General features: G+C 56.4%; 1 protein-coding gene across 2 annotated transcripts in view; it reads right to left on the reverse strand.

Annotated features, from left to right (window-relative positions):
* Positions 1 to 12,026, reverse strand: part of RASAL1 (RAS protein activator like 1) — a 106,980-nt gene that overhangs the window by 49,010 nt on the left and 45,944 nt on the right. For both annotated transcript variants that reach the window (XM_073313149.2, XM_073313147.2), the window contains exons 8-11: positions 10,518 to 10,606; positions 9,243 to 9,360; positions 5,721 to 5,874; positions 2,094 to 2,158 (exon numbers count right to left, since the gene is read on the reverse strand). In XM_073313149.2, coding sequence (XP_073169250.1) covers positions 2,094 to 2,158; positions 5,721 to 5,874; positions 9,243 to 9,360; positions 10,518 to 10,606 — 426 coding nt within the window. The remainder of the gene's footprint in view (positions 1 to 2,093; positions 2,159 to 5,720; positions 5,875 to 9,242; positions 9,361 to 10,517; positions 10,607 to 12,026) is intronic.

Consider the following 12,026-nt stretch of genomic DNA (forward strand, 5'->3'; position numbering starts at 1 on the left):
GGGGACAAGAGAGAATGGGGGAAGCAAGAAGGAAGGAAGAGATCGGGAAGGGGAGAAGGAGGATAAAGGGAAGAAAGAAAGAAAGAAAGAAAGAAAGAAAGAAAGAAAGAAAGAAAGAAAGAAAGAAAGAAAGAAAGAAAGAAAGAAAGAAAGAAAGAAAGAAAGAAAGAAAGAAAGGCCAGACTGGGTCAGACTAATGGTCCTTCTAGCTCAGTGTCCTGTCTCTGACAATGGCATACCAGATGCTTCAGAGGGAGTGAACAAAACAGCATCTGGCAGCCAGAGGCTTAGGGATACCTGGAGCATAGGGTTGCGTTCCTGCCCATCTTGGCTAATAGCTATTGATGGATCTGGCCACGAACTTATGTCATTCTTTTTTTAATCCAGTTGCACTTCTGGCCTTCATTTTTGGCAGCAAGTTCCACGACTGACTGTGTGTTGTGTGAAGAAATACTTCCTTATGTTTGTTTTAAACTTGCTGCCTATTTATTTCAGTGGGTGACCCCTGGTTCTGGTGTTATGTGAAGGGGTAAATAACACTGCCCTATTTATTTTCTCCGCACCAGGCATGATTGTATCGCCCTCTGTCATATCCTCCCCTGGTCGGCTCTTTCTAAGCTAAACAGTTACACTTTTTTCTCTTTCATTGTGGGGAAGCCGTTCCACACCGCTAATCATTGTAGTGGCTCTTCTCTGAACCTTTTCCAATTCTAATATATCTTTGTTGCAATGGAGCGACCAGAATTGCACACATCTTTCAAGGTGTGGGTGTACCAGGATTTATATAGTGGCATGATGATATTTTCTGTCTTATTATCTATCCCTTTAATGATTCCCAACATTCTGTTGGCTTTTTTGACGGCTGCTGCACACTGAATGGATGTTTTCAGAGAACTATCCACGATGACTCCAAGATCTCTTGCTTGACTGCTAACAGCTAATTTAGAAAGGATGAACATACAGAGAGGAGAAATGAGGAGGAGAAATTGGAGAGTGCCACTCATTACAGGTTCTGCAACCCAAGGGACAAGCCCCAGGTTTGACCCTAACCTGCCTTCCAGGGGATTGTTGAAGCCTCACGTCACTTCCTAGCACCCCCTCTTGGAGCTGTAAGGAGTGATGCTTGCCATTCTCTGATGGAGAAAGCTGGTTGCAAGGGGATCCCTGGGGCACGGGAAAAAGGGGAAGCTAGGCCAGTAAATGCCACTGAAAGGGGTGCCACAGCTCTCTTTGTGAGCTGACCAGTAGGCCCAGCTGAGGATGACAGTGGGGAAGGAGAGAACAGCTTTCTCCTCGCTGCCAGAGAGGGGGTCTTTACAGTGAGAGAACGCTACTGATGCATGATGGGTACCTCACCAGGAAATCCTGGCCCCCGTAGTGCTCGCCGGCGATCAGCACTTTACACCCCTCCAAGAGTGGCCTGCCTAGCTCACCTCAGGGTAAAACAGCTTCTCCCGCCCCTTGCAGAGGTGGGTTTATTATGCTGATCTCCCCTCAGCAGAGAACGTCTTCACCAGATGCACTGCCGTGGTGCAGCGGCACTGCTGCCGTGCTGCGTGTGTAGATAAGCCCTGAATAAACACTTCAGGGTATGTCTCCACTGGACATTTTGCCCATTAACCCCTGTGATCCTTGGGGTAAAGAACAAACTGGGATGAAACATGTGGGGTGATTTCACAAAGCTGTTAACTACCCCAAACTCATTGGCAATCAATTACCAGGAGGCACAAGAGTCTAGTGAAGACAAACTCCCAAATTTAGCCCTTCTGGGGCTCTTCTCATGGCCAGTGCACACCCCTGGCAGATCAATATTAGCAGACAACCAGCTCCCTGTATCCACCGCCTATCCCACAGACAAGGACACAGAGAGATTTGTCTGAGGCCACCACAATTGGAATCTGAACTAGCCAGGAGTTCCTGGCTCCCAGCTCTGTGCTCGGACCAGCATGTCACTTTTCTCATGGTGTTATTTCACAGGCTGCACAGGGAGGAGGATGGAAGAGGGGCCCTGAGCATGCTGAGGTATGGCACAGATCAGAGTTACTAACACCGGCTTTCCCGGAATTCACTGTGACACTCTCCACCATACTCACCTTCATAAACTGCTCCATGGATTTGGAGGCCAGGGAGTTGGAGCGGAAGAGTGTGTTCGGATCAGCTGGAAGCAAAGAAAATGGATTTATAACCCAGCCGGGACCTGTGCCACATTGCGTTTTCACAGTGCCTTTCACACAGCCTCCATCCCACATGGCATCAGCTAGGCACAGCAGGGGGGTAGGTGCAAAGATGTTATCCAGTGACTCAGAGCCTTCAGCCCTATGGCCAGCAGCACAGGGACTGAGAGACTGAGAGGTGCTAGCAGCAGGGAGCAGATGGGTCTCCAAGAAGAAGGGGTGGAGACAGGCAGGCTGCTTCAGGCAGCAGGAGCTGCAGGGGAGAAGGCGCTCACACCAGCAGAGAGAGAGAAGAGGCTGGGAGGGGAGGGGAGCATAGGACTGGGGAGTGCAGCTCAGGCGACAGCAGGGGAGACATGCATGAGGATCCCAGCAGAGATGGAGCCATGTCACATGCAAGGGGGGCAGTGCCCTGGAAAGCCAGCAAGAAGTGAGGGGACAGCAAATGGAGACAAGAACCCTGCCATGGTTCTTACTTTGGAAGGCTGGTCCCAGGGAAGAGAACCAGGGCCTTATCCCTGGTCACACTAAGGCCCTTGGACTCTGATAGTGTGAAGTGGGGAGGAAAGCCCGAGAACTCCCCTGCTTAAGTGACCTCCCTGGCCATCTAGGGTGGCGTAAGGGCTATGCAGAGCCCCACTCCTGGCATAGGGGTGTGAGCAGAGTGGCCAGTGCTATGGCTATGCACTGGCTGCCACGCAAAGCAGGGTAAGTTAGAGCAGCCCTGAGATGGGTCTGAGTTGCACTGGGAGCTGGGTAGGCTCCAGAATACAGGGATCCCAAAGATAGCTTAAAGTCACCTTACCCCACCCTTCTATCCCTGCCCCAAGAGCAGGAAAGGCGTGATTGGGAATTTGGACTTTAATCTAGTCCATTCCCACCACAAGGGTTTCTCTAAATGGCCTCTCTCCCCACCACGTAGCCAGGCCGTGAGCTCAGTCCTGGGCAGACGCCAAGCGATTCACTGCATTGGTGCTGGAACTGGGCCAAGCCCAACTGAATTGCTTCCTCCCGTAGGTAGAGGCAGGCAGCCAGGAGCACGCCCAGTCACTACCTCTGCTCTGAAAAGAAGCACTGCCCTTGGAGTAGCTCCCATGTTAGACCTGGTGGAACCAATACCACTGGTACCAGAGCCACGGACACCTTAGACACTGATCCTCACCGGTATCCAGGGCCCGCACACCTTAGACACTGATCCCCACCGGTATCCAGGGCCCGCACACCTTAGACACTGATCCCCATCGGTATCCACGGCCCGGACACCTTAGACACTGATCCCCATCGGTATCCAGGGCCCGCACACCTTAGACACTGATCCCCACCGGTATCCAGGGCCCGGACACCTTAGACACTGATCCCCACTGGTATCCAGGGTCCGGACACCTTAGACACTGATCCCCACCGGTATCCAGGGCCTGGACACCTTAGACACTGATCCCCATCGGTATCCAGGGCCCGCACACCTTCGACACTGGTCCCCACCGGTATCCAGGGCCCGCACACCTTAGACACTGATCCCCACCGGTATCCAGGGCCTGGACACCTTAGACACTGATCCCCATCGGTATCCAGGGCCCGCAAACCTTAGACACTGATCCCCACCGGTATCCTGGGCCAGGACACCTTAGACACTGATCCCCACTGGTATCCAGGGCCCGGACACCTTAGACACTGATCCCCACTGGTATCCAGGGCTAGGGTACCTTAGACACTGATCCCCACCGGTATCCAGGGGCAGGACACCTTAGACATTGATCCCCACTGGTATCCAGGGGCAGAGTACCTTAGACACTGATCCTATCCAGGGCCAGGGCACTTTAGACACTGATCCCCAACGCTATCCTGGGGCACGGGTATCTAGATACTAATACCCCGTGGTACCCATACTCCCTGGTACCTATTGCCATGGGTACCAATGCTCACTGGTACTAGGGTCACGGGATGTTGCAGATTTTCCCCTGTGAGTGTTCACAAAGTGACAGGGGAACTTTCACCCAATGTGGCTCCAGATATGCAGTTCTGATCTCGATCACAAACCCTGCAAAGCTCAGTGGTGCTGGGATGTAGAGTTTGGTCCAGCCCATTACAGAGAAAGGACAATCATTACATGCGGAACCAGATTTCAAATACCTGGGGGTGAAGTCATCATAATTCTTATTTGTTTTATGCTGGGGCCTAAAGACCCTGGCTGAGCTCGGAACCATTCTGTGCTAGGTGCTGTACAGACACAGAATGTGGGAGAGTCCCTGTGTCCCACTGTAAATAGACAAGACATGCAAAGGGTGGGAGGGGAAACTGAGGCATGGCAAGGGGCAGTGACTTGCCCAAAGGCAGCCAGTAGGTCCATGGCAGAGTCAGGAACAGAATCCAGGTCTCCTGTCTCCCAATCCAGTGATCTATCCACTAGGCCACACTGTGTCCCATGGTGCCATCTACCATGCTTGTCTCACATGCAGCTGCTCCTAATGAGTGGGGAGGAGTTTGTTTCCACACATATTGACCCTTCGCTCTCCTTGCCCCATTAAGTTTCAATGGGGAGACCTAGCTCCTATGCTCCGGCCCAAACCTGCCTATTTCCAGCTCCCAAATGTTGCCAAGTGTCAGAACCCAGGTTTGATCAGAGCATTTCTGGCCCATATTCCATTTTTCTGCCACCCCCTGCCTCCAAACCAGGCAGCCTGGGGTTTTCATGGAAACACAATGGTATATTCGTACCAAAAGAAGGATGCTACGGTGAGGAGAGGAGCCAATCATGAAGTTATGACAGGAAACCAGGTGACTGGCTCCGAGTTTGAAGCAAGGTCTATTCGTGGCCTGGAACAGTTGGAAGGGGGCAGGAGGTCTTGGTAGCTGCCCCCTCACTCCCCCGCCTGCCATGTGACTACAGACTTGAGATCAGGAGCGGGAGAATGGGAAGCAAGCCCCGCCCTTTGGAAATAGAGGAGTGGGAGTTCCTGCCCCCCTTCCTTTGTGGGTCCCAAGGCCAGTCTGAATTCAAAAGCTTGCCTTGGTGTCAGAGGATGGGCTCACTTCAGATGGTCCTCCCTTGGAATCACAAGCAAAAGACCTAAGAGATGAGTGCCCAGGGAAATGCACAGGGGCGTGGCATGGAGGCAGGTACCAATGTCAGCTGGTAGCTAAGGTCACAAGGGCCAGGTACTGATACCTGCTGGTAGCTAGGGCCACAGGTACCAATGCTTACTGGGACTAGTGTCACAGGTACCTAGGTATCGATACTAACTGGTACCTGGGTGCTAGGTAAGGTGTGGAAATGGGCTTAATGGGTATTCAATTAACTCCTCCCTCCCCCGGATTTTCCTGGTCTAGGTGTGGCACAGGAGAATCCCCACCCCCACCCCGAACACCAGGCAAGCAGCAGCGAGTTCCCTCCATATGGAGCACCCCAGATCACTTTGGGAACTCCCTCAGTCCAGGCCTGGCACTCCACAGTGATGCCCAGTGCCATGAGGTTTGGCAGTGATGAGCAGCCCGTGGGGAAGGTACTGGGCCAGGCTCTCGCCACCAGGCCTGTGGGGCAGCACTTACTGGTCTTGGCCACCTCCCGCAGGTTGAGGTAGTCCAGGAAGGGCACCGCCAGGCCCTGTCCCAGGAAGATCTTCACCAGCTTCGTGGCCACGTCCTGCCGGCTCTCCACTGAGCTGATCTCCTCCAGCAAGGCCAGCGGGCTGACGTCCTCCTCCTGCCGCACAGCAGAGCAGCGATGCTGTCTGGCCAGCATGCATCTGCCCCATCCAGGGAGACCCTCAGAGCCCCCGCACCAGAGCCCCCTCTGCCCCACACCGACAAGGGCCTCTATGCCCTCCATCCCCAGAGCTCTCTCTGCCCCACACCAAGTGGGGCCCCTCTGCCCCACACAGGGAGATCCTCTCTTCCCCAAGGACCTGCTGTGCCCCCACACACCAGGAGGGTCCATCTCTGACCCCCATCCCCGGAGGAAGCTTTCAGACAGATGTGGGGTGCAGCGGGGATGGAAGCTGACAGGCCATTTGGATCGCGCGGCCAGGCTGACCCTGCAGAACCACAAGCTCAGCTGAGCACCCAGCCCCCTCCCCAGCTCCGTGACCCTCTGTAGCATAGCCAGTCCCTTGCCCCCAAGGCCCTGGACAGGACCCTGTCTATGGCTCCAGCCTGGGCTCCTCCTCCTCCCGGCACCCCCTCCACCTTCCCCTGGGACGAGCGCCCGCCTGCTGCCAGCTAACGTCTGCCCCTCCTGAAACTGTCTCCTGCCCCCAGCGCTCTCCCTACCTCCCTCAGCTTGCAGGGCAGGGCAGAGGGCACATCTCACCCTGGCCGGGTAGCCCTGGGTGAGGCCAGGGTGCTAGAGGTGTATGGTCCCGATGCTTCCTACTGGCTTCCGGGAAGCCCAGCCTCAAGCCAGCAACAGGCTCCATCACCCCAGTGTAGAGGCCAAGCAAGGCCAGTGCGAGGCACCCAGCAGCCTGGAAGCTGGCTGCCCAGTGGACAGCTGCAGAGCCAGGGCTGAAGCCTGTTGCTGGCAGGACACAGGGTAGTGGCTTGAGGAGCCCTCCCAGGGGTGTGCCACTGTTACCCCTGCACTACACGGCCCCTAGGGCTGGGCTGGGCTTGTTTGCAACCGTCCAAAGCACTGAGCCTGCACCTGGCCCAAGGAGGGCTGTCTGCTGTACTCGGAACCTGGGCGTGCCCCCGGAGCCCAGCCACAAGGGCTGGAGCCTGCAGAGTGAACCCAGGCCCGGGAGCACCTAGGGCTCTGGCTGCGAAGCCTGCAGCCTGCACTACCAGCAGGCTAGAGGGGACTGCCACATCGGAGAGCACACAGCCACCCCCAGGCTGCCCCGCTCACTGGCTGGCTGCTGCATCACCATGTGACCCCAGCCCCAGAGTGGTGTGGTGACTCTCCAGAAGCGGGGCCAGCAGGGCACAGAGGGGGCCAGCGGAATCAGAACAGCCCTGTGGAGAAATCGTGGCTGGGGGCAAGCGCAGGACAGGAAAAGGAAGGTAGCTAAGACTCACTGCCACTGGCTATTGAACCTTGTGCATGATCACGGTTGTCCTAACAACAATAGCCAACCCATGAACCAGATCCCGGCCCCCCTTGCTCACCCTGACGGCCCCCAAGTCGTAACAGGCCCTGGTCAGAGGCAGTGACATGCAGCCGGTGACCAGAGCTGCCTGCCACTGCGGCTTCAGTGACACTACAAAACTTTGCGTGCACAAACATACAAGCACACGTCCACATCCACGTGCAAACACACAGCTGCAAGCACATCTGCACACACACACATGTCTGCACACACACGTTTGCACACACGTACAGGCTTGGGGACAGCTGCTCTCTGCTTTAATCTTCATTCAGATTAACACGCCCGTCGGGTGCTACCCCACTCCTGCAGAGCCATCAGGCAGTGCTGGTGAGTGGCTCCGTGCTACCAGGGCTCCACAGGGATGACAAGGGACAGATCGTTGCAGGCCCCAGGCGGCTGGGAGATGAAGTGCAGGCTAAGGAGGAAATGCTGCAGGCCTGCAGGACAGAGGCGCTGCTATAGAGGGGTCAGCCAGCAACTGCTGGGTAGGGTGACCAAGTGTCCGGTTTTCGCCCGGAACACCTGCTTGAAAAGGGACCCTGGCGGCTCCGGTCAGCACCGCCGTCCGGGCTGTTAAAAGTCCAGATGGCGGTGCTGCCCGGCGAAGGCAGGCTACTCCCTACCTGTCCTGCGCCTAAGAAGTGGCCAACAGGTCCGGCTCCTAGGCGGGGGGCCATGGGGAGCCGCATGCTGCCTAAGCCCTGGCTCCACACTGGTGCCTGGGGGTGAGAGCAGTGCGTGCCGCAGAGCTTCCTGCCCCCACACCTCCTGCCTAGGAGCTGGACCTGCTGGCCGCTTCTGGGGTGCAGCACGGAGCCAGGACAGGCAGGCAGCCTGCTTTAGCCCCTCTGCACTGCTGACTGGGATTCTGCCCAAGTGGGGGAGGGATAGCTCAGTGGTTTGAGCCTTGGCCTGCTAAACCCAGGGTTGCGAGTTCAATCCTTGAGGGGGCCATTTAGGGATATGGGGCAAAAATTGGGGATTGGTCCTGCTTTGAGCAGGGGGTTGGACTAGATGACCTCCTGAGGTCCCTTCCAACCCTGATATTCTATGATTCTAAGCCCCTGAGCCCTCCCAGCACCCCAAACCCCTCATCCTTGGTCCACCCCAGAGCCCATACCCCCAGCCCAGATCCCATACTCCCTCCTGCACCCCAACCCCCAGCCCTGATTTCCCCCAAACCTGGAGCCCCCTCCTGCACTCCAGAGCCCACACTCCCAGCCCAGAGCCCCCCCAACCCTGACCCCCTCATACCCGGCCCCACCCCAGAGCTCTCACCCCCTCCCACACCCCAACCCCCTGCCTCAACCCACAGCCCCCTCCCACACTCTGAATTCCTCAGCCCCATCCCCCAGCCTGGAGCCCCTCCTGTACCCCAAACTCTTCATCCCCGGCCCCACCCCAGAACCCGCATCCCCAGCTGGAGCCCTCACCCCCTCCCGCAACCCAACTCCCTGCCCCAGCCCGGAGCCCCCTCCTGTACCCTGAACCCCTCATTTCTGGCCCCACCCCAGAGCCTGCACCCCCATTTAGAGCTCTTACCCCCTCCTGCACCCCAACCCCCTGCCCCAGCCCAGTGAAAGTGAGTGAGGGTGGGGGAGAGCAAGCCACCGAGGGAGGGGGAATGTAGTGAGCGGGGGGGGCCCTCGGGGAAGTGGGGACTAGGGTGTTTGGTTTTGTGCGATTAGAAAGTTGGCAACCCTACTGCTGGGGCACAAACACCGCAGTAGCAAGGAACTGTTCAGATCCCCCTGGTGGCATGAGTGAGGGGCCTGGGAACTAGAAAGCAAACTGAGGATGCCCACGGCTTCCCTTCCTCCCTTCCATCTCCCCCACCCCCCATTCCCCTCCTTCCCGCATCTCCCCCATCCCAGCCTTCCCATCCCCCCCCGCCCCCGCCCCCCGTGTGTGCTGTCTGCATGTGGCTTGGACGCAGACACAGTCAGGTGGCCATGCACAATGAGCTAGGCGGGCTGGTACCCACCTCAGCAGGGCACAGGATGGATTCCACCAGGAGCTCAATCAGGGGCTGGTAGTACATGGAGGGCAGGATCCTGTCCTCAGCCAGTCGGACTCTCAGCCGCAGAGCCCCCAGCTTTCCTCTGCAATGACACCCGAGACACCACCCACATGGGCAAGCGTGCGTGGAATGAGTGCAAACCAGCACATGGGAGCCGGTATGTGCAACCTGGTTCTAGCCAGCTCAGCCCGCCAGCACTGCAACCAGAATCTACACCCAGTACCAACAAAAACCCAGAGCCAAGAACTCCCAAGATGAGCCTGATCCCCTCTGTCCTTAACTGCTCCCCCTCTGCTCCTCACCTTTCCTTCCAGCCCAATGGCATGGGGTAAAACCTCAGCCTTCACTGGGCTTGGGCTGTGCCGATTGCTATCAGCGCCCTGCCCAGCACCACCCCGTGGCACTGGTGTGTTTCCACCAGTGGAAGAACATAGTCCTGTCCCACCACTGCTCTGCCTCGGCACGGGCTCTGTGGGTGAATCATGCTGGCGTCAGTGCATCCAGCGACCTTTCCATTCATCTGGCCAAGCCTTTCAAGCTCCCATTTCAAGGCAGGATGAATGGCAATAAGGAGAGAGGTCACCCAGAGCTGGACTATTTCAGCACATTACAGAGGATCCCCTCTGCTGCCCCAGTGGCTCTTGTGCCTGATCCACTCCCAGACTCAAAGCCCCCACAGGCTTCTCTTAGAGCACACGCGGGGCCCCGCTGGTGTGCTGGGGGGGAAGCGAGAGCTCAGTGGGGTTCAGAGCCACAGCACCCTAGTTCCAGGCACTTTGCTTTTGTGTTAATAGAGCCCAAGGGACCAGGGCAGGAAATAAAATGCCCATATTAACTCCAATTAAAGACATCCTCTTAACCCCTTCAGCACCCCGCAGATGCTCAGTGCACATATGGGAAGGTGGCAAGGGGTGACCTGGTGGATGAACAAACCCCTCCCGACTGCCTTTGAGGAAGGGCAGCATCACTAGACCTCATTTTTCAGTTGGGGAAACTGAGACACAGAGCAGGGGCCTGCCTCACCCAAGGTGAGCATGCAAATCAATGGCAGAGCTGGGATAAGCACTAGATACACCACCCCCCATGTCGGAAATGGAACCCAGGAGTCCTGACTCCCAAAGCCCTGGTGTAACCACAGTTCCATGCTCCTCTCCCAGAGCTGGGACTCAAAGCCAGGCTCACTCCTTCTCGCCCCCCCAGGGGTTAATGATGGCCCCTAGCTCAAGGCTGACTGTTTACCCAGCATCCTCCTCAGCGGTGGGGAAGGGCAGGAGCCTGAACCAGCCTTTGGCAGGGGACCTCTGAAGAGCGTCCAGAGAGAACTCAACCTGTGTGGGATACAAAGAGAGGGACAGTAAGGGGACAGGAGCTGACAGCAGGGGGCAGTACTGCAGTGTTCGGGGGAGCCTCTTCCCATTGTCCCAGCCCTTGGCGATATAGGGGGAAAACTCAAGCCCTCACATTAGCTGCCAGTGTGGTTCATCCCCAGGCTGTTTCCCTGCCAGACTCTTAGAGCACTTCCAGCTTCACACTGCAGTAGCTCTGCCCCGGGACCCCTGGGGAGCCGGCGTGCTCCAGCCCCAGGACCCCTGGGGAGCCGGCGTGCTCCAGCCCCAGGACCCCTGGGGAGCCGGCGTGCTCCAGCCCCAGGACCCCTGCGGAGCCGGCGTGCTCCAGCCCCAGGACCCCTGCATAGCCGGTGTGCTCCAGGCCTGGAAGCAGGAGGCTGAATGGATTCCACCCTTCACTTCAACTCCCTCTGCCCCACAGCACCAAAACAGGGTTTTGCAGTGGGATGGGGAGGAGCGGGGAAAATGAAAGTTTACCTGGTCAGGCCTGCAGATCTCCCTGCAGTGGATCCTGGGGCTGAAGGGACCTAAACCCAAGCAAGACGCACAGTAGGGCCCAGACATGGGTTGAGGGCTCCCCACCGAGCACCAGGCTTTACACCTGTCGTCATTTTTAAATTGCTTCCCTAGCTGAGCTGCTCAGATACCTAGAAACCATTGCTGCCATCAGCAAACTACTCCATGCCCCTTGGAGTCAGTCTACACTGCAGTTAGACCCCCGCCCCTGGCAGCTGTGATAGATCCCTTAGCCTCTTTGGGGGCCCAGGCACTAGATGAGGGAGGAGGGCAGGGGCACCCACAAGCGCAAACACACGCACCAAGAACAGTTGCAAAACCTTTTCCTTTCACAAAGATGTTAAGCCCTGTGACGTTATTGACATAGACTATAACCGTATAGATCATTGGTGCAACCACTGGTATATATTTGCAGCAAATAGGGTAAAAAGGTTGTCATGTAAGGTGTCTATGGAAAGGTTATGATTTGCTGATTATGATTATGCTATCTGTATTGGTGTGTCATGTTTGTAGTTGAAGTTATGAATATTGGCTATGTACTTGTATATCAATGTGCTTTGATTCTAAGTAGCCTCAGTGAAGCATTTGGTCAGCTTCTTGAGAAGGGACTAGCCTCAGTAAGTGCCCAGTCAAGAAACACTGAACTGACAATGGACTTTGGCAGACTCCAAACCACGTCTGAGCTGCCCTGGGAACGTTCAAACTAACATGTAAACAATGGCATTGGCCTGTAAAGAACGGAGTCATGCATGGACATGTGACTTGCCCATGTGACTCCAAACTCCATCTTGCTGTGATCTTGCACAGGAGAATCAAGGGATTTCCACCCACAAGAGAAAGCCTAGCTCCTCCATCTTGCCTTTAGTCCTGATTCTTGCCTCTG

The sequence above is a fragment of the Lepidochelys kempii genome, chromosome 15, assembly GCF_965140285.1.
Source record: "Lepidochelys kempii isolate rLepKem1 chromosome 15, rLepKem1.hap1, whole genome shotgun sequence".
NCBI lineage: Eukaryota > Metazoa > Chordata > Testudines > Cheloniidae > Lepidochelys > Lepidochelys kempii.